Source organism: Bemisia tabaci, chromosome 3, assembly GCF_918797505.1.
Source record: "Bemisia tabaci chromosome 3, PGI_BMITA_v3".
In the NCBI taxonomy this organism is placed as follows: Eukaryota; Metazoa; Arthropoda; class Insecta; order Hemiptera; family Aleyrodidae; genus Bemisia; species Bemisia tabaci.
Genome location: NC_092795.1, coordinates 52,926,960 through 52,952,923, shown reverse-complemented (window position 1 = coordinate 52,952,923; position 25,964 = coordinate 52,926,960). Strand labels below are relative to the sequence as shown.

The 25,964-nt window shown below is 37.2% G+C and overlaps 2 protein-coding genes across 6 annotated transcripts; one reads left to right on the top strand and one right to left on the bottom strand.

The window, feature by feature from the left end:
• The first annotated feature begins 3,190 nt into the window (after positions 1 to 3,190).
• On the top strand, positions 3,191 to 15,897 carry LOC140224309 (protein D3-like). 3 transcript variants are annotated; one of them, XM_072298733.1, is made up of 8 exons: positions 3,191 to 3,838; positions 5,167 to 5,458; positions 6,157 to 6,334; positions 6,884 to 7,067; positions 9,336 to 9,459; positions 12,363 to 12,500; positions 13,212 to 13,290; positions 14,501 to 15,897. In XM_072298733.1, exons 4-8 carry the CDS (start codon positions 6,885 to 6,887, stop codon positions 14,661 to 14,663), a joined length of 687 nt encoding a protein of 228 aa, XP_072154834.1. In that variant the 5' UTR covers positions 3,191 to 3,838; positions 5,167 to 5,458; positions 6,157 to 6,334; position 6,884; the 3' UTR covers positions 14,664 to 15,897. The 3 variants fall into 3 exon arrangements, with proteins under 3 accessions (XP_072154834.1, XP_072154836.1, XP_072154835.1); XM_072298735.1 differs by lacking the exon at positions 5,167 to 5,458; XM_072298734.1 differs by lacking the exons at positions 3,191 to 3,838; positions 5,167 to 5,458 and having other exon boundaries at positions 5,920 to 6,334.
• Positions 15,650 to 25,940, bottom strand: LOC109041982 (protein D1). Of its 3 annotated transcripts, none has more exons than XM_072298689.1 (6): positions 25,785 to 25,940; positions 24,337 to 24,569; positions 20,774 to 20,900; positions 19,849 to 19,986; positions 18,607 to 18,685; positions 15,650 to 15,861 (listed from the first exon to the last, which is right to left on the bottom strand). In XM_072298689.1, exons 2-6 carry the CDS (start codon positions 24,511 to 24,513, stop codon positions 15,717 to 15,719), a joined length of 666 nt encoding a protein of 221 aa, XP_072154790.1. In that variant the 5' UTR covers positions 24,514 to 24,569; positions 25,785 to 25,940; the 3' UTR covers positions 15,650 to 15,716. The 3 variants fall into 3 exon arrangements, with proteins under 3 accessions (XP_072154790.1, XP_072154791.1, XP_072154789.1); XM_072298690.1 differs by lacking the exon at positions 25,785 to 25,940 and adding an exon at positions 25,229 to 25,371; XM_072298688.1 differs by lacking the exon at positions 25,785 to 25,940 and adding an exon at positions 24,921 to 25,222.
• Positions 25,941 to 25,964: the final 24 nt, after the last annotated feature.

Below are 25,964 nucleotides of genomic sequence, written 5' to 3'. Positions count from 1 at the left end.
CTAATCGATCCTTTACCATGTGTCCATATGGGCGAATATCGAAAGGTTCGATTATTTAGCGATTAATCGATTGATCTGCCATTTAACCCATGGAAAATTATCGATAGACACGACGGCGTTCACGATCTAAAACGCCCTATAGATAACTCTGAATACCATCACCCATCCTCTCCCATACCCGCATCTTCCAACACACACAAAAACGAATATCTAGTCTCCAAGTCGATTTCATCTGCAGTCGTCCTCGCCTAATATTCCGACATAGTGTACCAGATTTTCCCCGCGTGCAGAGTATAGATCACACTGGTTATTATCAATGACGCTAATTTTTGTGTTCCTTCAGCTGAAAGCAAAAACGGGTCCAACACGCTCAATCGCGACATTCTTCTCCGTGCTCCTGAAACAAGATTGAAAAAAATAATTACTAGACTGACACGATGCTTAAAACAGATGTTCATATATGCGCGTGACAACTGAGTAAGATAGACAGGGCCCGTGCTTGCTGATAATCCATGCAGTATATCTCCAGCTATCACTAATTCATAGGCAGACAGTTTAAACGGTTTCGTCGTCGACAATGATCGCTACAGACGGAAACGCCAGAAAAGCCCACGTAATTATAATTTCACAAAGCACGTTTGTCCGTCTCCCTGGCGTTGAACCTTTGATGGATGTACAATTTGATTTTTATTCATATGTTGCCCAAAATTTTGTGTACTACAGGATTTAAACCAAAAGAATCGTAAAAAAGAGAACATCTTAGTAACCGAGCCTACCGGTTCAAATGTGCTGACACACAAGACAGCAATGACCTGAAAAACAAAGCACTACTTTTTGAACTCCGCGTGAGACCGTGACACTCTCGAGTCATCACTATAATTACGTTTTACAGTCCTCCTCCCCCTCCCAGGTGCTGCGCTCAAAAGATAATTAATCTACCCTATGCATAACATCAAGATCACGATTCAATATATAGCATATACTATGGCAGATGCACCTCACGTCATGCCATTTCTGTTCCATTAGAGTCTGCGTATGTTCCACTTTGATTAAGCTTAGAAAGTCCTGATTCTGAGATCGAGCAGAGTATTTTTTTCAGGTCTACGCTATTCGTTCCTACCGTCAACGTATTTCAAGACGCTCATGCTATCTTACGTAACTTCTCGCATGAACACGCGCTTCTCTCTCTTCTTCCAGCCGATTCGTCACACTTATGAGTGTAGTAATGAAAGCGGATAAAAGCCGACACTGTTGACAAAGACTCGCGATTCTGTGTGACTCATTTTCTAAAATGAGAGGACTTCTATCCGAATCTCGATAGTGACCATATCGCATCAAGAGTAATGCTTCTAGGTGCGCAGAATGAAACCAAGACTTATCACAAGAGCGATATGTGAGCAAACAACTTGCGGGGGAGGCGGCGTGGAGCTGATATTAAATAAAACACATTATTGGTATACTAACGAATCTAGAGCAGTACTGAGGCATGCTGGCGTGTCGACTGCTCGCTGTGTCTGCACCCCTACACGCACGTCACTTTCTAAGTCTATCACTGCTTATCTCTGCTCGAGAGCCCCACAGAGTGCTTAGTCCAGCGACCAAGTGAGCACTTTTGAGAGATTTTGACGAACAAAAAGTACAAAACCTATTTTGTTACAATTTCCAAAAAAATCCCATAGGACATATATACGCCTATCCGACAATAGCAAATAGTATAGGAGGTCTCATTCAAATTTCACTTTTCTATGTCTTTCTGTCTTTGAGCTATGAGTTCGGTCTCTACCGCCCAAACACTCGCCTTCAAGTATCAGTAACTCCCGCCCCCCTCCTCCCTCCTCAAAGTGTCATTTACAAAATTTGACCTCATCTAACGATAGTCTATATGTTCAAGACCTCTCATACCAAATTCGCCCCTCTATGTGCTTTTGTCTGCGAGCTATGATTTTTGTCTCTACGCGCCATAAGGACACCGCACTGTGCGTCGCGTCGTGGATATGGTGATTCTTGTGCTGCATGCATGAGGAAAGATTCTTTAGAATCCATCTGAATCGGTCAAAGAGAAGAAATTTGGTTCAAAGATGGGGTCTACAGAATCGATCTCCTGAATGATGGATCTGATACTTTTGATTTTATCTCTCCAATCGAAATTTTAAAATAAAATAACTGATTTAAAGAGCCATAACTTTGCAAAAATCAAGTTATTTAAATCAGGTATTTTATTTTACTTATAATTCGGTTTTCTCATTGCAAACATGTTTGAATCTAAAATTTAAAAACAAGCTAATCGAGTTTTCAAAATTATCACAAGACGAACCGATCCTGTCCAATTCGATTCCCGACGAATCGAAAAAATTTGATAGTTCGAGATCTCGGCGCATTAGGAAGAAAGGAATATTTGCTAGAAATCACGAGCCTTTCTCTTTCTCCCAAGTCAAAAGCCACATTATATTATAGAAACGCAAAAATTATGGAAAGGAATTTATTCTCTCGATCCGCTTCAGAGGGAAAATATTTGATACTGTCAAAGATCAGCGTGCCAGAATCGATTTTATATTTTAAAAAAAAATCTATGCATGGTTTACCATTGTGCGATTGTAGATCGTGCATTCCCTTCGTGTGGTACTTCCTTCCAATAAACTTCATGTAAACGATTGATACACGAACTAATGACGCCTCTGATCAACCCATTGTGTTAGAGTTTATTGAGTGTTTTATTTTTCACTTTTTTCGTATCGTAATATTTATTGACCTCGGGTACTTCGTTTACGAGGAATTGAAAGACATCACAATTTCTCAGCTTCTCTCTCCTGCCAGTCTGATTCTATAAGTGTTGTGATATAAAGGCTCTAGTTTGATAAGAAACATGAATGATATCATAAGCTCATGATGTAATAGGAATGACGGTAATCATGGGATTTTTTTGTCATTTATTGTGTTTTAACATACTTTTAGTGTGACGGTTAATTGTGTGAGAAGAAGTATGCGTGAGTAATGTACGTGCAACTTGATATATTCAGTCGATTTATCATTAAGACTAAGAAGGGGAAAAATGCGTTTATTTTCGCGCGACGTTAGTGGTTGAATAATTGTGTGGCTGGAATGGGATATAGCAACTTCGTGCAAGATCAAAGCCAGCAAATTCCTTGGTAATGAAGCTCTTGTATGATTCATTTTATTACATTAAAATTTGAGGAAAGATATGGGTTTATCAATTTTTGAAAGTGCATTGTTGTTATCCGAGAGCTATACAAAAGGTTTCAATTTTAAATAAAAATGGTGACCATCACTACGTAAATTTTGTTTCAGAAGAGCATGTCTATCTGTCCAAGTGTGTTTACAAGGATTCACTCATGGATTGATTCTTCTATTGCTCTACCTCGGCTATATACTAAAGAAAGGTCTGAAAAGTGTACAAGCGATTTGTTTTCATGGCAGGTGGGAGGAGGAGAGGTGAAAACTTTAAATAAACTAGCAATAGAGACCTCATTTTTTAGTTTCATCATCGATTTACTATTCACGTATGGACTTTTTTTCAGAAGAAATGTCAAAACCTACGTTACGAATACAATTTTTATCAAAGCAGGTGATTTTGCTCACTCTGTTTTGGGCGTCTTTTAAAGTTTCCAAAAATTTGGTAGTACAAGCGGAATCGGATGAATACACGGATAAACCACCAAATACAGGGGAAGGTGCGGATGAATTCGAGAGCACCCGCAAATACGAAAGATTGGGATATAAAGATCGAATCTCACGAACGGCAGCAAAAATTCGAAAAGAATTGATTCGGAACGAAATAATCCCAGAATTTTTTCATACTCCTCCAAGATACGAGGCTTTTGTAAGTACATCATATTTATTAAGAGCGAGCTTGCACGTAGGCATATTTGGATTGCATTTTGCAAAAAGGAACCACTAGCATTGCAGTGATGCTAAGATCGTGCAACTTCATCATTTGCAATAAAATTGCGGAAAATTGTGAAAAACTATGAAATTTAAATGGTAATAATTGTCTTACATTTACAGTTTTTAGCGAGTAAAATAGAAACTATTAAGGGATAGGTATCGGGTTTTCCTCCAAGACAAAAGAAGTTGCACAATCTTAGCAACATTGCAATGCTAGTGGTTCCTTTTTGCCAAATGCAATCCATTTATGCAATATTCTTTGTTTTGTTTTTGTATTTTTTATATGCGATGAATTACATGAACTACATTAAACAAGGAGGAACCGAATTACAACTCGGGCAAAAATAAATTGGGAATATTTTTGGGCTTAACTAGTGGCACAATCTTTTTTTTTAAATATTTAAAGTTGAAAGAAAATCGTTTGAATGTTGAAACAACCGTTGAGTTTTATCTCTATAACATTGAGCCACGAAATGTGCTAATGTAACGAAATAATATTTCAAACCTCTTTTCTTGGTTCCATCTTTACGAAACTCAGCTCGTTTTCTATTTAACTCAATTTTACCGATCTCTCTTCTGTCCATTTCCTTCTGATATTGTCTTTGGAACCATCTGTTGGCGATGAGAACACCTATAGCCTCACAAAAGAGATCATTTATGTATTCGAAGGTAATGATTTTTAAAATCAGTGACAATGAAGCTACTTTAAAGTATAACATTTCATCGCTGCAATCCACCTATGTACTGCTTTGCGAATTCTCACGATGACTATCATGATTGTCGTGCCGTTAAGAATGATTGACAGTGGCAATATTCTCATTACAATGATAAGCCACTGATACTCTAGGTAGCTTTATAACCTCTGAGACATTTTGCATTGCTTTCCCATGCACTGATGTCACTTGCAATTTGTCGTTCCCTTCACGAAAGGACATAACTATATTTTAGTGTTGCCAAATTTTCCCTCGCAAATTGCATTTTGACTAGGAAAATCTAAGAAATTTCTAACTGAAAATTTTACTGATTTTTCCCGATCTCGTGCAAAAATCAAGTAAATTATGGACACATATTGCACAGGTATATATTTTTGTAAAAACAAATTTTTGATTAATTTAAGTCAATTTTGAGCAACCTTGGAATGAAATTACGTTTTTTTTTTTCAGGAAAACGACAACTCACGAGAGTTTATTCGATTATAACATTTTAGCGCAGTAGATTTTTTTTTTTTATTTGAGAATAATATTATTCTATTTACATTTTTAGCACAGAGTCGGTGAAGAAAAATGGTAGAAATAATTTTGACGTGAAAGAATTTGCAAGGACCTACAAACTTGGAGACATTTACGCTCTCAACTTTTTCCTGTCAGAGAGAGCCTGATAGGGTAAATCAGAACATGATCTGAGAAACGCACCACGGAGCCTAAATTACGGATACAATTTTGAACCCGAAGCGGAGCCTGATTTATAACTTAAGATATTATTTTTGAATGACAGAATGGTATAAAATAGTGCTGAATCCATCTGTGGGATAATCAATGCCGCGGAGAATAGTGAAGTAATTAATGTAAATTAATAATAAGATCGTTCCAAACAGAAGAGCGCATAGAAAAATAAATATTCAAAACCTTAAGAAAGTGTTCTGTGGTAAAATTTTGGAATATTGTTCGAGATATTCTATAGATGTAATTATTCATAATTATGTAATATTGGATATATATTATTTTTTCTATATAGATTTTACCATATTAGCTGAATGCACCCCTGAGCTTTGGGACAACCTTTCATAATACAGATTTAAAATATAAAAACATTTGATACCAGTCCTTCTATAGCTTCATTCCTCCTTCTAGTGCTGTTAAAAAGCCAAGCGTGAAAATGTTACATTTCACTTTTTAAAAAATAGGTAAAAATTCATTATTTTACCTTGTAAATTTGACACTCATGGATTGAAAATAGTAAAGTATGATTGTTTTGAGATAATGACGAGACATTATTATCAAATCAATTTTGGAGATCCTGATTTTAGATATCGTCTTTACTCTAGTCGTGTGTGAGGACTTCTCATTGTCTCTCTTCTTACAAAATTACTGATATGGCGTGGCAGTAGTTTTGGTTGTAGATTACAAGTCGAAGAGTGTAAGATTACGTTTTTAATATAACTTATCAAAGCCAGTAATTTTGGTGGTCCTTAGCTTAAAATAATGCCAAAAGTCAAACGGCTGCTGCATAAACAATGTCCGGTTACATTTACAGGACGAAGGAGGAACATAAAGATCGCTATCTTCTGGCCAAGGTATCAGAAGTGCCATTTACGCTCCGACGCCATTTTGCTAGATAATTCAAACTCTTTTTGATTTTTCCTTTCACATTTTTGCACGGACCTCCAGGAAAACTCTAGGAATTCGCAATTTGATGACAGAGGAAATATAAGGTAAAATTTTCTAGTAATCCTATTTTGGTTTATTAGTTTTGCGTAAAAAATTGGAGAAATTGGAGAAATTTTGCAACACAGCATCTAAGCACAAAATAGAGTGCTAGTGCACAATGCTAGTGAGGCCTTAAAAGGAATGAGACGAAATGCATAAAGCACATTTTCTCCATTTTGATTTCAACTTTTCAGAAATATAGGAAGTTTGGAATTGTGCACAGTGAAGTAAACTATATTACCATATTGAATGATGTTTGAGTAAAAGTATTGAATAATGCCACCAAATGTTAAGAGTAACTATTGAATTTGAAGTAAAAAGATGGTGGGGCGAGAGGGAGGGGGAGGTGGAGGGGGAGAAAGAGTGTATAAATAAAACTACTGAGAGAGTACTTTTTTCATTGAGCAACCGCATGAATATCTCACATGAGTATGGTTTTTCATGTGCCAAAAAAAAAAAAAAAAAAACAATCCATGTCGGATCACTTTCATGAGGTGCTCAGGAACGTAAAGTAATTTTCTCCAAGTGACTAATTTTACATGCGTTCCTATCAGGATGACGCTACTTTTACCTATTATACTGACAATGGGCGCCGGAATTATTCACGCTACTGGCGATCACCATGAGCATGACGTCCCTCAAGAAGGCGCTCTATCTCACGGAGAAATGAAAACCCTTCTCATTCAGTATGGTGTAATGCCTGATGTCATAGACGAGACTCCGAAGTACCTCACAGAGGTTTGTAACGTATTAATTATTTACTTCCCTTAAGAAAGGGCTTTTCACTTACGGCCACGGATGGAAGTAAATCAGATCGTGGAAAATCGTGCTTCCCGGAAAGCGTTTCTCTCTTTCAGTCTTACTTTTTACATTTGATTTTTCTTCAGCAATCCTCTAGCTGTTTGCAAATTTGTCAAGTTTTGTTAGTAATGCTCCTTAGTTCATGAAAAACGGTTTTATATATAAAAAAAACCGGTTTTCAAGTCTCTTATAGAAAAGTTAGAGTCCCTTTATACCCAGAGTTACGACAACTCACTTTTGGTTGGGCCAGGGTTGGGCTGAAAGTGGCCTAAAAAAAAATCCAATTCTGATTGGTTCTCGCTCATGGAGGCCGAAACGAGTGCACCAAGATGGCGGTACCTCGTATGTGAACAAGAACAATGAAAATATTACCTAATTGTGGTTTATCAAGAGTAAATTGTTATTTCCATCGGTCCAAAATGAAAATAGATCAAGAAATTATTCACAAACCAATCTCATTTTCTTTTTAATTGATCAATTTGTTGATGTTGTTGTTTTTGTGTGACAGACATCGCAGGATTCCTGATCCTTATCCCTCAATATCGTTCGTTAGGGTGCACTCGTTACGGCCTCCATGGCCAGCCAAGGCCGGCTGTCAGTCAGCTGATAATCGAGTTGTCGTAACTCTGGGTATAAAGGGACTCTAAGAAAAGTAAGATAGATGCATTATAGCATGTCTGGAATGATCAATCGGACCACATTTTGCAATAAGGATCTGCTATCTCTGACTTTGTTTTAACGACGACATATGTGTCATTATTTTTCCAATGTAGATACACTGTTAAAAATCGTTGATTCCGTCCGACGGAAAATCCGGAGTGAGAATGAACACGGGAGTGCGGTTCAGCGCGTAGGTGCTGAGACGGGCTGCATGTGTAGTCAAAGCACTCCGCACCGGAGCTGCAGTACGGCCCGGAGTCACGCGCACCTTCTCTCCCTCGCACTAGCACTATATACTGTCTCTTCTCCCCTTTAAGCCTACCACTCTCAGAATGAAAATGAAAAATTTAAAGAGAAAAAAATAGAAAAAATAATAGAATTGTGGAAATAATAGAATAGTCGAAATTATGGTATAACAGAGACAATAGAAAAGAAATAAAATAAAGTAAATCAAATATATGATAAAATGAAGTCAAAGACTAAATTGAAGTAAATAATTAGAGGGAGCAAGGAGATGAAGAAAAAAATAAAATAAGGGAAACAACTAAATGATGTCAAAGAATAGAATGAATTTTAAGAGTAAAGTGAAGTCCAAAAATTATGATGAAGTATTAAAAGAAATCACAGTAAATATAAAACAAAGTAAAGGAATGAGAAGTAAATAATTAAAGAAAAAAAAATGAAGTGCTTGAAAAAATAAAATAGAGTGAAGAAAAAATAGAGACAACAAGGAAATAAAACAAAGTAAAACGATAAAATATAGTTAAAAAATATAGTAAAGTAAACTAAATACTCGGACAAATCCAGGTAGATTGAAAATATCTTAGCGGCCCGTTCAAATCGACGTTAAATACCGTTTTTGCGTCACTCCCATGCATCGTTCGCTGTAGCTCAATCGGTAGGGTCGTCGGTTAGTGTTAGGTAGGTCCCGGGTTCAATTCCCAAAATAGGTAGAAAATTTCTAACCTTCAAAATCGGTTAAATTACGTACCAACGGTTTCATTATTTTTATTTTTCATGGTTTCAAAAATTATTTCCACAATTAACCCCTTTCCACCATCCCCTAGCTGCGAACCCCTAAATTTGCGGCTCCCGCGAATCCGTCCGGCGTCGAAGTGATTTCTATGCGTACGGCACCCAAAATCCGTCCAGCCGATTCTCCGTCGGAGTGACTCCTCGGTCCGGCGAAGTGAGGGCCCGTTCTTACTCGCGCTTGTGCTGAGTCTCACTCCGTTTTTTTTAACAGTGTAGGTGTTTTTACAGGTGAGCCCACAATTGTAGCTCCTGATTGCAAAATGTAGTCCAATTACTGGAAGCATACAGCCTTGTCTTTTGTGTGTGGGCTATATCAACCACTTATTAGATAGATGTCCGTATTCAAGCCCCAAGATTCACATTCAACTGTTTAAGTTTAATAATTAAATGTTAGGAATGGTTTGTATACATGAACGCGTCTCATCTTTCACGGTATACATAATTCAAGTACCTTCTAGAATCCAGAAAGAATCGAAAACGTTAATAGAGCTTTGTTATATTCAAGTTTAGATCCTTTATGGAGAGGAGGACATGGTATACTTCGGAAATAAAATAAATCCAGATTATTGTAGTGCTCCGCCAGAAATGAAGTGGCCGGCCGACCCGAAGAAATTTTACACTTTACTGATGGTTGGTAAGTAGTCTTTCAAAATATTAAATCATTGAGAGTTACTGAATTCTATTGTCAAAAAGAAGAACAATTTTTCAAACCTTTTGCATTGCTTTTTTATGAACAATGATGTTTTTATGCTGTCTTTGGTGAGTCCAATCGCATGAAAACGATTCTTCCAGCAGCGGTATAGCTACATTGCATCGACAAATAAAATGGTCCTCGATTAGAACACTCCACTTACTAGCACTACAATGGGGGAGAACCCTTTTGGGCGAGCTTTTGTTGAAAAGAGAGGTATTTTGGGCGAGAATGAAATCAAGTTGGGCGAAAATGAGGGAGGTTTTTTGGGCGGGTGGCCGAGTCACCGAAATACCGTGAATCTGGCAGCTATGCCTGCCGCAGAAAGATGAGCATGTGATAACGACGAAGGAGACTGATTTCGGGTAAACAGAACGGAATGCTATCAGGATGACTTCCCATGTTTGTCACCGCGATTCACCGCGTCGTAATTAGCCGTAGTAGCGCAGTGACTTCGCTTAAAACTCGCACGTTATGGATATCGAAATTTCATCGGTTTTTAGGACATTTCGCGGCAAACGGTGTGTTATAATTGAATTGTATAAATTAACGGAATCGAATGTTTTACAGTCCGGAAACATTAGGTTCAGGTGCGCTAATAAGAAGTGCGGGGCAAGTGTGCTAGTTGACGAAACTGTAAAAAAAGTGATCCAACCTAGTGCTGTTGAACATAATCATGAGCCATACACGTCGGAAGAAATAACCAAACAAAAATTTAAAGTTAGTGTCAAAAGGAAAGCGGCCGAAAATTTAATCGAAAAACCGAGTAAGATTATAAGACGCGAACTTTTATTAGATGGTGCCTGTGAATTATCAAATTTAGAATTGCCTGGTATTCGGAAAATGATGTATAAGGAAAGAAAAAAATCTCTCCCTGCTCCAATACCAAAATCGAGACAGGAAGCATACTGTCAGCTGTATGATTTACAACGCAAAATTTTAGTGAAAGGACAGCAATTCTGTTTTGTGAATGCAGCCAAAAATATGGTAATCTTGACGTGTGAATCAAATTTAAAATTGATGCAAGTGAGCGAACTTTTTTTCGGAGATGGGACTTTCTCATATGCACCGGACCATTTTTCCCAGTTGTATACAATTCACGTGTATAAAAATTGCTTTTACATTCCAGTCGCATTTTGTTTCTTACCCTCTAAGAGCTGCGAAACGTATCGTTTAATGTGGCGAGAACTGCAAAATTTGAGTCTTTCTCTGACTGGAAAAAATTTCGTCATTCCCACATTTTATGCTGATTTTGAATCTGCTGCTCATAACGCTATTCATGCAGAATTCCCAGATTGTATGTTACTCTGCTGCCGTTTCCATTTATCTCAATCCTGGTTCCGATTTATTCAATCCAATTCATTCCTCTTGCGAGAATATAACACTAAAGGCTCAGCGGTCGGTAAATGGTTAAGGTATTTTTTTGGCTTGCCATTGTTACCGCCAAACGAAGTGTTGGGTGGTTTCCTAGATTTAATGTCTATCGTTCCTGACGGCATACCTCAAGAAACACAAACGGAATTTTCAAATTATCTTCTGAATAACTATATTTTGACTTTGTCAAAGTATCCTCCAGATTTATGGGCCGGACCGCCGTCAAATTGCCCTCGCACTACAAATGGCAACGAATCGTTTCATAGTAACTATAATAAAGAATTCTATCATACCCATCCCAACATTCACAACGTGGTTGAAGTCCTACGTCAGATTCAAGCAGAAACGTTAACTAAAATAACTTCCGTCAACATGAATGTCACAAATACTATTAAACAACCGACAATTGACCGAAATAATTATGCGATAGAAGCCTGGAATACTTACGCGGCGAGCAAACGTGATCGAGAAGCTCGGTTGACTTACCTCAAGCGCCTAGGTCACCATTTCCAAGCTAAGAAAATTTAAATTCTCATCCAGATTTTATCAATTGACGACCAGCCACCTACAGCTGTGATATTTTTATATTACTCAACTCTACATACAATGGTGAGTGTGTTTCATACTGTTCTTTCATTCAACATGTTGTTCGGTGTTGCCACATTCACATATTTCCTTCAAAAGGTACCTTTTTTCCTCTCGCCCATAAGACCCCCTCCCTAATCGGGGGAAGGCTATTTTGCACTGTTTCTTACTCGCCCAAAAGCCCCCAACTTTTCGCCCAAACGAGCCCTTCCCCGCCCAAAAGTCCTGCCCCCTACAATGTATACTCATTAAAAATGAGCTATAGATAGGCGATATGAAGCATTTTAAAATTATGAAATACATTAAAAAATAATTATAATCCAAGTAATCAGAAAATGTCTTACAGTTACACGTGCCCAATATGAAAAGTCTTCTTCAGGAAGAGGGGCTTAAGATGATACGTATGTGATGACGGGAAGTTAGCAGCTGTAAGCAGTGGCAAATACTTTTTGGCTGACTAGATCCGTCACAACACGGCTTCAAACTAGCCACAGATGGCGATCGAAGCCTAAAAATTTTAGGCTAAAATGGATGCGAAGCAGGTACGAAACTAGTTTTTCGGAGTCATTGTAACGGCAAACGGTGTTAATTGTACCTAGATAAAACTATATGACGTTAACTGTAAAAAAGAGATTATATTATATAATTTTAAGAGAATGGGTCTCATTTGAGGTCCCTTGGTGTTCCTGTAACAACGACTTAGAACACAAAATAGTTTAAGATTTCGGAAAATAACGGAGAATATCCTACAATCAGCCCCTACTATGCTTGTATTGGTCATTTCCCTACCTTACGAAGAATAACCAATTCCTGAACATTCCGTCTTTTTTAAAAGGGAATCCATGTTATTTTTTTCTTTTATTGTTTGCTTTTATATTCAATTTTAGATCCAGATCATCCATCCCGATTGAATCCTACCGACAGAGAATTTTTACTCTGGCTGTTGGTCAATATTCCAGGGCACAAACGATTACTTGGACACACAATTGCCGAGTATCGCCCTCCTGAACCGGACCCGGGAACTGGTGAACGAGCATTTTTATTTATTTATTTTTTCCTGAACTAAATTATCCACTTAAACGAAAGATACAAGAAAAAATGGTTCCTGCTGAAGAGTGACGTATTAAATAATCACCTCAAAGGAACAAACTGCATTTTCACAAGCTCAAGAAGCGAAATGATAGAGTGATATTTCTTAGTGTGAAGTGTTAAGATGACACAGCTTAATACTTTATGTATGTTAAAATAACAAGTGAGACCTTTACTTCGTTGTACCGCACACTCAAGTCAAAAATGGACGTATTTCTGCCAAACGGAACTATCTGCATCATGACGTGAGCCCTGTCATGCATCTATTCTTATGGGTCTCGGGGCTCATGTCTCAAGGCACATAGTTCCGTTTGGCAGAAATACGTCCAAATCGTCGTGACTCTTACGATAGAACGTAATCGCATTTCAGTGGCACCGAATTTCCCTTCGAAAGTTATATTTTTACTTGTAAAATTTAAGGCATTTCTAACTGCAAATTTCACTGATTTTTTCCTGATCGCATGGGAAAATCAAACAATTTTGGACAGAAATTTGCACAAGTGTGAAAATTGAATCGTTTGCGCCAAATCTTACAACCTTAAGATTACCTTACGCTCCATAGTCCGGGGACAGACGAAATACGCAGACTATTGACATTGTAAATTTATAAACACGAGTATACATGTGTAACATTACTTGTGTTTCAGGTCCTCACAGGTTTATTTATGTTGTGTACGAACAGCCAACGGGTAAAATCAAGTCCAAGGAGCCTTACAGTGATGTCTTGTGAGTCCATTTTTTTTCCTCCTAGCAAAAGCACTATTCTTATTTGAACCTAGTCGATGTACAGTCATAAATGGACTACATTTTGCAATAAGGAACTATAAAGTCCGACCCGATTTAAAAACAGCATAATTGCCATTATTTTCCCTATGCATGTACGTGTTTTTTCAGATGAGTCAGAATTTATAGATCCACATTGCAAAGTGCAGTCCAAATGATACTCTGAAGACTAAATCTAGGAATAATTATTTTAGCCTTACTAAGAGGTTTATGGATGGAAAATTTGAAAGAGCCCCTTCATAAGTCTTTGCCACCAATTGATCCACAAGCTGGTGAGCAAACTCAAATTCAGCGTGGAGAGATGACTCAAAGGAATTTTTTGACTTTGACCGTTGAGTTATCAAATGAAAATGCGTATAGTACATTTAATGAAAACATCGTAGTCTTAAAATAAACTCAGATAAAGAGAGTTTCATTGATTTTTGTTTACAACTACACAGAAATTCCGATGTATTAATTTACCGCTTGGCTGACATAAAGGCGTAACTACAAATTGAGATGAGCCCGGAAAAGCTTTGAATTTTATGGAGGACAGGGTCCATCGCCGAATGTAGTTACGCCCTCGTGCCAGGTAGTCGATAAACTATCAGTCGTTTAGCAGCCATTGGCGTTTTTTTTTTTTTTTTTTTTTTTTTTTTTTTTTTATTTATTTAATAATTGTTTTTTATTAACATATTGTTGCCATCATGCGTTGTAGACTAGTATTTTTGTAGATTAATACTGAAACAGCTGAATCAATGTGAAAACATAAAGCAAAAGAAAACTATCAAAACTGTGGGATAAAGAGTCCGCAATCGTATTTGCTCAATTGGACCGCGTTAAGCAGAAAGGAACCGAGCCACATCGGCTACTGCCAAATTCAATTGGGCAATTTAATTTTTAACATTAAAAGGGTTGTGCGGATTTTTGTGAAAAATTCAGTGAATTTTTTGCATAGTATGAAGCATTTTTTTTAAATGTTCAAAGAAATTCGCTCAAACATTCTCTTGTAAAAAATTAAATTTTCTAGGTAAATGTGGCAATAGCTGATATGGTTTGGTTCATTTCTGCTGAACGCGGTCCAATTCAGGAGCAGACATTTTTACCGAGGCCTATAGTCCAGTAATAGATGTGCATATGATATGCCAATTTATTTCCTATATTTTTATTCCAGTCAGAACGATTCAAGACAAAATTTCAACACAAAAGAGTTCGCGAAGAAATATGAGTTTGGACCTCCTTTTGCGGTGAATTTTTTTCTCGGGGAAAAATTTCTGGATGGAGATTCAACAACCTCAAAAGCAACCACTCCTATTCATGTGACCGGAAACGCCTAGAGTTTGTGAAGTTTATAAAAATCTTATAGAATACAGCCCCAAGCCATGATCTGATTTTTTTTTTTTCATTTTTTCCATTCACCAGCTAAATCCAAATGTATTATGATTTAAAGTTAAAAAGAAAACTCAAATGATAAAATTCCACGACCATAAAAGAACTGCCTCTTATTTTATGAACAGTTTCTTTGATTTGTGACTACAATTTTTCTGGTGGTTTATTTTCCCTCATTTAGGCAATTCCACAATATAAAGCGTAAGCTGATCTGATCTCGTCTACTTTTGGAACTTTTAAAGAAAGAAATTGGAAATGGTGTCTGTTTTAAATGATAATCTCATTCAAACACCATTTTGATCATCAAATACATTACCTACCTCAATATCTCATTTCCATGTAATTACCAATATTAGTTTTTTTTTCCTCTCTAGTTTACATAAAATTGAAAAATAAAATATCCGTGGAGTAATTTCCTCTAATAATCAGAACTTTTAAAGGAAAGAAATTATGCACATCTCTTAAAATGCAAATACAGTTTATTTCACTGTACATAATTCCACACTTACGCTGTTTTTTACACATCAATATCAAAATGGAGAAAATGTGCGTAGCGATCGAATCATATTTCGCCACCTCTTGGTCAAAGTATCGCAAAAGCCATGTTTGCTTAGGCACTGTGTTGCCATAACTCTCAAATTTGTCTAATCTTTTACGGAAAAACTAATGAGCCTCTAGCGAATCAATCGAAAATTTTACCTGATATTTATTTTGTCATCAAGCTTAATTCCCGAAATTTGCCTAAAAGTATATGCGAAAGTTTTAAAGAAAACATTAAAATGAAATTGAAAAATCTGGCAACACAGTGTCTAAGCGTAAATGACGCTTGAGATACCCTGGCCGGAAGATGGCGAATTTAACGTTCTTCCCTCCTCCTGTGAAGGTAACTGGACACCGTTTGCATAGCAGTTGTTCCAAACCGAGGATCGATCAATTTACTGGTTTTAACGATTTATATTTAAAATTCAATTTTACATTCTTGAGACTTGTAAACTGACAAATCAATATTCGTAATCTTCAGAGGACTCTGTTGTGGTCTCATTGAAAAACCGTTCGCCGATGAAAAAGGTCATAGCTTCTGGGGTCCCAAATCCATACTTATGAGCGAATTTTTTTGTGTTGAACTTCTTTCTGTGTTCATCATGACTGGAACAAATAATAAACAATAAATAATTGATCAGATTTATCGTATTTGTTTATTTCTTGGCGCGGTCACATTTGATAAGTATGCTATCGTGACAACACCTAGTAACAATACCCTTAAAAATCTAAACTGTCTATGTATTAGTCAATAGTTGAATTCTAATTTTTTAAAATAGTCCGTAAATATTTTTTTTATTACTGAAATGTTTTGCACCTAGTACCGCGCACTTTCAAGATCATTCGCCAAAAAACCAGCGAGCTGCTTATTGAAATTGATAGACAAAGTGATAAGCAAAGAAGACATAGGGCAAGTATAGAGCAATCCTATAGTTTGAAATGGGTGGTTCTATAAAGACTGAGGGAGAAAATGATGGACTTACTATGGGGCTTCTCGTGGGTTGCCTCATTTCGTCCATTGCAACCACCTGCTCCTACCAATATTATCCCTCCATGTCCCTTTTGTCTTCCTTGTCCATAGCTGTGTCTATAAATTTCAATAATCGGCCCGCTGTCCAAATAACAAGGCGACAATAACACATAGCCAAAAACCGGATGGTAACCTGTGGTAACTGTTGAGTCCGCCTTTCATCTTCCAATGACATGTATTCCGAGCGATAAAGGAAGAGTGCATACCTATCGTATAACGTTCCCAAACAGAATTACTATCAGTATCATTTCCGCAAGGCTATCGCAAATGTGAACTTCGTCAATTTTTGTCGACAAAGTCTCCGGAAATGTGACACTATTTGTCGCGCACAGACAATCTTGGTTGTAAGTTTTCCATGGGATTTGATTCGTGCGTATCTCAAGTTACATTCGAGCATTAAATCGGAAAAAATGCAAAATGATCTGTAAAATCCGAAAAATATTGCAGCAAAAAGTAGCCATTCTATTAATTTTATGTATAATTTTATTTTCTTCAGTTGTATCAATAATATTCGAATCCCTTTTTCTTTTAGTCAAGAACGTAATACATATGCGGTGATTTAAACATGCCTCATCATGACAAAGGGAGCCATCATCACTTTCATTAGTGAAGGAGCTCTAGTTTTTTTAATGCCGACGCCTGGACGCAACTATTCATGGTCAAGAGATGTATATGTTGCATGCACAAGAAATTGTAGGCGTTTTAAAGTTATTGACCACAACCCATGGCTACAATGGATGGATTCATACTCAATGGATGTTCATGTTAAGTGAAAAATAGCCTTCACAGAAACACAGAAACCACCCGACACACACGCACAAAAAAAAAAAAGAAAAAAAGTAACAAATCTTGAATTTCAGGCGATTCGTCTTTGGTGTCATCACTGCGACATTGCCGAAGAGTGTGATTTTCGAAATTTATATCCGTAACGATTGTGCAATGACCCAGTGGCGTAGCTAGGAATTTTTTAGAGGATGGGGGGGGGGAGGGTCCATTCAAAAACGTGATGGTAAATTTACATTATTTTGTGTACGTCCCGGATAATATTTTATGTCTGCCCTCCAAAAGTAAAAAATGTACAATTCACGAGGATAAGGGGGGAGGGCGTCCAGACCCCCAAAATTTTCCCCCTTGTCTACACCACTGCGAGGACCTTAAGTACACATGGTTTAGGAAAGCGAGTCTGTAATTCTCTCAAAATAATTAGAGCGGAATAGGAAAGCCGAAAAGACCAGCGGGGAAGCTACTTAGATTTTTACCTTCCAATACCGTCGCATTGCATTGCTACGGCGCAAGGATACAACTATTTGAACTCTCCGGAATGCGTGCGGTATCACGCCTCAGTTGAAGGCGTTTTCGAAACTACAATTTTGCTTTAACGGGATTCCCCTGTCCCGTAACATTCAGAGTATGATTGAAGAGGAATGACTGGTTTGCAAGTTTGTGCGACAGTTTTGCACACATCTAAATTTAACAATTTGTACGTTGTTTTCATTCCAGTTTATATTGAAATCGAAATTTGCTTGAAGGTGATTTCGCTCTATTTTAAGCTTTTCAAAGTTTTTCTTTACCCTCCTTTCTTGGATTTTTTTTGTTGATTTGAGTTCCTTTTCTTTAGTTAAATTCCAACCGCTACTCTATTTTTAATTCTCTTTAAAAATTATTTATTTCCTTACACGCAATCCTGCCTCCAGAGCCCTTAAACTATGCGGTCAAAACTGCAGTGACGGCAAAGGAAAGCCGAAAAGACAAGCGGGGAAGCTACTTAGATTTTTACCTTCCATACCGTCGCATTGCATTGCCACGGCGCAAGGATACAACTATTTGAACTCTCCGGAATGCGTGCGGTATCACGCCTCAGTTGAAGGCGTTTTCGAAACTACAAGTTCGCTTTAACGGGATTCCCTGGTCCAGTAACATTTAGAGCATGGATGAAGAGGAATGACTGGTTTGCAAGTTTGTGCGACAGTTGTGCACACATCTAAATTTAACAATTTGTACGTTGTTTCATTCCAGTTTATATTGAAATCGAAATTCGCTCGGATGTGATTTCGCTCTATTTTAAGCTTTCAAAGTTATTCTTTACCTTCCTTCTTTGGATGTTTTTGTTGATTTGAATTCCTTTTCTTTAGTTAAATTCCAACCGCTTCTCTATTTTTAATTCTCTTTTAAAAGTATTTATTTCCTACAAGCAATCCTGCCTCTAGAGCCCTCAAACTATGCGGTCAAAACTGCAGTGGCGGCAAAGCCAAGAGGACATATTACTTTGCTCAAAATTGAGTATTATTGGTTAAAACGAAATCTGAATAGGCAATACTCACTAAATATCCGAAAACGGTTCCGTGCAATTGATTTTTCCTTTCGGCTGTTCAAAGACTAAGAAAATATACCTGTGAGGCCCTAGAAAATGTATAGAAAAATAATTTAATGTATCATTGCAGTAAAAGGAGACTAAATCGGTGAAATTTAAATATACTTAGTAACTAGTGTTAAAATTTCAGAAAACGTAAAATCGTGGACATGGAGGTTCTTTAATGATCCAAAATGAATTATTCCATCTCAAATGAATTTTTTTCAGTTTACAAATATTTTGATAATGTTGTTAATCAAAAGTCCGTAGTTTTGCGAATATCGCGAAAACCAATGAATAATATGATTTCACAAATTAAATTAATCACGCCAACGTGAATAGAAGTAAACGAAAAGCGAATATCAGAGAAAATTTACCGAATTTGTTAAAAAATGATGTTTGGAACGGTTTTCACCGTTGGAATTTCTAAGTTTTTCTTTCTTCGTCAAATTTTTCTTTTTTTGTGTACAGCCTTTCGGCTGCAATCGCGTAACTCACTTTGCGACGTTGCAGACCTCCTTTCATACTTCATTTTTTGGATGGGAAACTATTCCGTGGCAATTCTAAAAACTACATACCGTGATTATTTTTCTTCCGTGCGAAGGAAATTCTGCGGAGTTTCAGGGTGTAACGTTAGCTGACCGGCAAACCAAATTTCCCGCTCAAAGCAGAGAGACTCTGATTGGAGGTCCCGACACCCTCAACCAGGGGGTGGAGGAGGCCGTAACTGCCAATCAGGTTCCCCCTCTGAAGAGCACTAGAGTAAAATCTTCTGCTACTTCGTGTTCGCATCAATCGGTTTCCCCGTGAAAATGTAAGTATTTCTTGTAAAGCTACCCCTTTGGGTTGGTAATTCTAGATCTTGTGTGTGTGTGAGTGAGTTGGAGTGGCCAGCAAGCCAGATGGTCACTACAACTACTTAGTTCTTCCCTTCTTTCGAATCATTTGGGGCGGGCTACAGAAGCCCGTTTTCTGTCCCGGAGCGAGTTTTCCACGCAGTAAAACTCTTCGAGGGAATGGTGTCGATTTGTCAGCTCTATTTTAAAAAAATAAAATAGTAACGGAGATTTTGAGATACCGTGAACCAGAAATGTTGTCGCGGACTTTCATTGTCGATCTTCTTTACTCTTCGTGTTTAACAAACTCATAGCTGCGAATGTTTGAATCACTACGGACAAAACAGCTTTAACATAAAAGGAGCAAAAAAATTTACCTGAGCCTGGCTCTGGAACCGGGCTGACGTACTCGGCTATGTCATCTCCACTAAGTACCATGTCATCTAAAATATTGACTACGAGCCAGTGCAAAAACTCGCGCTCAGATGGATTCGCACGTGACGGTTTATCAGGATCTAGAGAAGAAATTACTTTGTTCATTCCTCCTCTTCTACCGGAGGATTTAGGGCAATTCTGAATGAAAATTTAACTAATTTTCTCATCTGACTTCAATCAAAATTCAGATAATTTTCTCCAAAAAATTGCATCAGGTAAATTCTTGTAAACATTCAATTATCTCAGTCAATTTTGCATCCTTATATGAAATTACGTTCTTTCGTCAGGAAATGATAAATATAGGTTCCAAGACACACAATTTTGATGAGACCGCAGGATGCAGAAAACTGGGGGTATCCATTAGACTGCTGAAGTGGCTCAGCCTCCGTGGCGTGGTCTTTTTCTGCGTTGATTTATATTTCCTCATTTAAAATTTACCCGTGACGAAAACAGAGACGGTAACAAGAAGAGACAGTATTTTTTAAATCTTTGTTTGGGTAGACATCCTCATGCGTTGTCTTGATATTATTTGAAGCTAAAATTTACTGTTATTCTTCAAAGAAATTGAAACTAGACACTAAAGTGCCATCGACTCCCATTTAAATAATGTTTCTAGTTTTGAATTTTGAAGTAAGTCGAAAAAAGAGACACCAATCCATCACTAAGAACCAATCTTTCGTCGTAGAGTCAATGCCAAATAAATTTACGCACTTTTAGTGTGCTTCAGAAGATCTCGTGACGTCAGGTTAGCATTGAAAGTAAATGCAAGAACCAAGATGGCGAATCTTCCGTCGTAACCTGAAAGTGCCGTAAACTAATTTGGCACGGATTTTAACTGAATAAACAACTGAAGGCATTTGTACTTACCAATCATCAGCAACGTGTAAAATTTTTTTTCATCTGAAGGCCAAAGTACGGTGTGTGGTGGTGGGCTACAAGCGCGTGTGTCCATTTTTTCTCCAAAATAAACTTCGTCGAGATTTCCATAGGTAACCTAAAATCAAAGGTGTTGAGAAATGACACGTATATCAAATTTGTAAATATTTACATTATTCACTTCTGAGCATTGACAAAATCAAGCGAAACCGCGCGCATCAGTAAGCACAGAGCTATACTCACCTAGAAACTTGATATAAGATTTTGAACTTATTAGATTCTACCGAAAGATTTCCACCTCGGACCGAAAAAACATAAAAAAAATTGGATCTCAATTTATTCTTGTTGTGAGTGAGATAAAAATTACAGACACGAAGGCTCACGGAGGATATACTGCTTATTATCATACTGTGATACTTGTTTAAGTCAGAAATTATTTTTTCAGAATTTATTTATTTTTTTATTTGAGGTAAGCCAAACAAATAATGACTTAGTGAAAACTCATGCATCGAATATAGTAGTGTTTTATTAGTGTTTCATGATGCAAGATATTTCATTGCGGAGTTATCATTTTTCGATCTGTTTTTGTGTAACATGTGTTGAGGTCCTTTTTTTCTATAATGTGTATGTATGAACCGCTTCTACGGCGCGCTAGGGCGCTCTGCGACGCCTATTCTCCACAGGAATCTGTCATGGTAGAGATCCTCCGGAAGCTGGCATCTCTCCATCTCTTCATGGATGCCCTCTACCCACCGTTTGGCTGGACGCCCTCTCCGTCGCCTACCTGGGGGGACCCACTCCAACACCTTCTTCGGCAACCTGGTATCAGCCATTCTCTGCACATGCCCATACCATACCAATTGCTTGGTCATGATATCGTGCACAATCGTCCCCTCAACGCCCATTATCTCTCGGACACGTTCATTCCTGACACGTTCTCTCCTCGAGATTCCAGCCGATCTTCGCCAGAAATCCATCTCGGTCGCCTTGAGCATTTCTTGGGTCCGCTTCTTCAACTGCCACACTTCACTGCCATAGGTGATAATAGGCTTGACAACCGAGTTATAAATCCTCTTCTTGTTGTCTTTGGAAATCCTTTGGTCCCAAAGGATCCTATTTGGCATGGCGATGGCTTTCCTTCCTAGAAGATTACGGTCCCGAATGGCCTGATCCAGCTTCCCATCCGAAGTCAGGTTCACCCCCAGGTACTTGTATTGTTCGCAACTTTCTATATGTTGACCATCCTCCAGGACTATGCTTTGCTGAGCACCTCCGACTGACATCTTTTTTGTCTTACGGACACTAACCTCGAGGCCCCATTTGCGGTATACTCCTCCACCAACTTACGGGTCATATACTCCGCGTCATCGTGATCTTGACTTATGACTACCTGGTCGTCAGCAAAGCATAGCGTGAAAAGTGTTTCTTGGTCATTTAGAGGGACGCCCATGCCGGCACACTTTCTTTTCCATTCCTTCAGAACGTGCTCTAGATATATCTTAAACAGCGTCGGTGACAGACAACATCCCTGCTGAAGCCCCTTGGTGACAAAAAAAACCATCTGAAAGCCTTCCTTGGCACTTGATTCTAGCAAAAGCCCCCCATAAAACTGCTTGACTGCCCCAATAAGTCCTTTACTAAAACCAGTTTCTTTAGGACTTCCCTCCGCCCAACACGGAAATATTTTAAAATATTGCTGAAATATTGTCAAAAACATTTTAACAATATTTTAACAATATCGAAATAATATTGCTGCAATAGTTTGTTGTCCGCCCCCCTGACAATATTGCAGCAATATTGTCAAGGTAATATTGATAATATATTTTAAAAATATTTACTTGCGATGAGGTTATCATATTCCATATCCGTGTGCGCGCACTCTAGGAGACGTCTTTGGTACTAATTTTCTTTCTAATGTACACATGCGTCCAGGTTGTGGATCGTAGAGTTGTTACTGACCTTAAAATCCGCGCCGTCCTAGTCGGGATTAGAACCCACGCCTCGGGGTGGAGTTGATATCCGAAGTCCAGTACTTTACCACCAGACCAGCCAGGCTTGATGTAGATGGGCCCGTAAATTCAATCTCTTAACTATCGCAGGCCTCTGAGTCCGTAATATGTTTGTTTATTGACGGATTCTTATAATATTTTACCAGAATTTATTATTTATTATTTATTTATTATTTTTTATTTCATCCTGTAATTTGTGTTTCAAATTCTTTATTAATTGTACTCAACATATTCCTATTCATGTATTACAAATTTTCGTTTTTTTTAACTCTCTCTCATTTTTTTCTTTACCAAATTACTGTTTTTTATAATTGCGTCTTTTTCCAGTTTTAATTATTTGAGCTTTTTCCTAGTTTGAATTTATGTCGATGTATTTATGTTATGTTATTTATTTTTTTCCCTTCTTTTTGTCTTTTCTTCCCCCCCCCCCTTTCTTTTTTCTAGCGATTGATTTTAGTAAGTTCCGCAAAATAATTGGTAAACAGAGCAAAACCATACGCTAATTTGGCAAACATTTTGAAAATCTAGCAAAAATTTTAGCCATAATAGCATAAACTAGTAATGTTAATTTCGCAAAAGTATAGTTTGCCATTTTCGCACAATAAAATTACCACTTTTGCAAATTGTTTTGTCGTTCTCGCCACGAGGGTGGGCATTTTAGCAAAAAAAGCAAATTGCAGAAATCGCAAACCATTTTTTGCCATTTTAGCAATTAATTTTTAAATATTACAAAAATATTTATAAAATATTTTTAACATAATATTAAACAAATATTTTTAAACTAATATTTCTAAAATAATTTTAAAATATTTTGTAAATATATTTTACAAACTGTTTTAAAAGTAATTACATAAATATATTTTGTAAATATATTTAAAACATTTTTATAAATATATTGTTACAATATTGTCATGAAATATTTTAGCAATATTGTCAACATATTTCTGCAGTGTATTTAAGGAAATATTTACATGACAATATTGTTTCAATATTGACAATATTGCTGCAATATTGCTGCAATATTTCGTGTTGGGCGGGCTATTCTAGGACTTTCCCCTTTTCTATAAACTTGCGCAAAACCAACATTTTAGTTTTTTAAGGTTTTCATTTTTGTTTAAACCTCTAATGAATAGCCACAGTCACCAGTCGAAACATCTCTAGTTTACTTTAAAAGTTAGATGCCTTGCACTCAACTCAATTGGACTGAGTTAAGCAGAAAGGAACCAAACCCACATTTTGGAAAAAATTGAGTTATGAGTGGTTTTGAACTCAACCACTGCTCTACTATATATCACCAAAAATTCAAAGTTTTTGTTGGAGCAAATTTTGCAGAAATTGAACTTGAAGTTTATCTTTTACATTGAGTCTTATGCAGGAGCCAAACTTTAAACCTCTTTTTCTCGGTTCGATCCCGATGTGGCTCGGTTCCTTTCTGTTTAAATCCGTCCAATTATTGTTTATCTTTGTTAATTTTGTTCAGTGTTTTATAAAATAGTGTTTCATTCCAGTTTTCATTTTTTATCAAATTTAAAATTTGGATCATACCTCTAAGACATGTACAGGTGCATTGTCTATGACATCTGGAATTATTCCGTACTTCGTAAGTTCTGTTTTAATATGGGACTGACTCATCGCAGGCCCTTGCGCAAGCATCCCTAGCGATGATGATGCAACAAATTCAGCATAAACTTCCAACAATAGAATGATGGTCACCGCCGCCATGATTGTTGAAAAAATAAGGGTAGTCGGAAACACTCCAAAGAAATTTCTTGCGTATTCTGAAAATATATGCATGATATGGACTGGTTTCTGTCATGCGATTTTCTCTCATCATATTGTCATTTGCTGAAATTGCCCCTATTTACCATATTCATGCGAACACGTGGGTGCACCCACGAGTATTTTTAAAAGTGTTTTTTAGTAAATTTTAGTAAATTTTAATAATATAAGATGTGACTGTTAGTGTTTACCAAATCGAAGTCGAAGTGACCTGATGATGATGATTAACATCGAAATAGCTATCGTCTAAAAACCGGATAAAAAGTGATCGGGAGAAAGGTAATTTCATCAAACATAATGCAGCCCGATAAAAAGAAGTTCAACTTTAAATTAAACTTCAAAATATTCACCTCGAGTCACAGTGGGTGTGTTGGTGGGTCGTGAGTTATCAACCAAAGTCGTGTTCAGAGATATTCGACCCTCTGTTTGAAAGTTGTTTTCGTGTTGCATTTATTGTTAGTAAAGAATGAATGATGTCTTTACTTGGCATTTTCATATTTTTTTCGGGAGTTGACCATCTTTTATTTGACTTTGTGGGATGATTTACACCATATTTGGAGGTTTTTGGTTTATAAACGCAGGCAACTGTTTATTCGTAGCTGATCATAGACCCTAATCACTTATTGCACAATCTGAATATACCAGCCATAATATGTACTCTAACAGAACACTGCCACGCCGTGACTGCAATTTTGTGAGAGGGAAGACGATAAGAAGTTCTGACACACGATTCAAGTAAAGACGATGTCTAGAGCCATCAGTATTTCTAATTAATTTGATAAAAAAAGTCTCGTCTCTATCTCAAAATAATCATACCTCGCCCAGTTTCATTCCATGATTGTCAAATTTACTAGGTAAAATAACGGTTTTTACCGATTCATTGTATGCGCAATGTAAAATTTTCATGCCGGTTTTTCATAGCACGAGGAAGAAAAAAAACCGATCGATTTTTCTCTAAAACTTTACCCCTGTAATATAAAATGTTTTATCCCAAGGCTCTGAGCTGCATTCAGCAAATATGTGAAAATCTATACAAGCTATAATATTTACAATTTTACTTTAGCATAAATAATTAGACACATAGAATATCTAAAACAACATTCTATATGTAAATTACAGAAGATTATTCTAAATTAGAGGACGCTTCCCTATGGTTTTGAATTTGTATTTTTCTACGCGCTCTTCCGTTCAAAATGATTTCATAAATAACTTACTTTAATTAATTAACTATTTTCTGAGTCACATTTCCTTGCAGAGTAGTGCGGACACCCAGCACTATGCTATACCATCCTGTCAATCCCTTAAATTATGATTCAGGCTCCACTTTGGGTTCCGAATGTTGGGCTCCGCAGTGCGTTCCTTTGAGAATGTTTTGATTAACCCTATCAGACAAG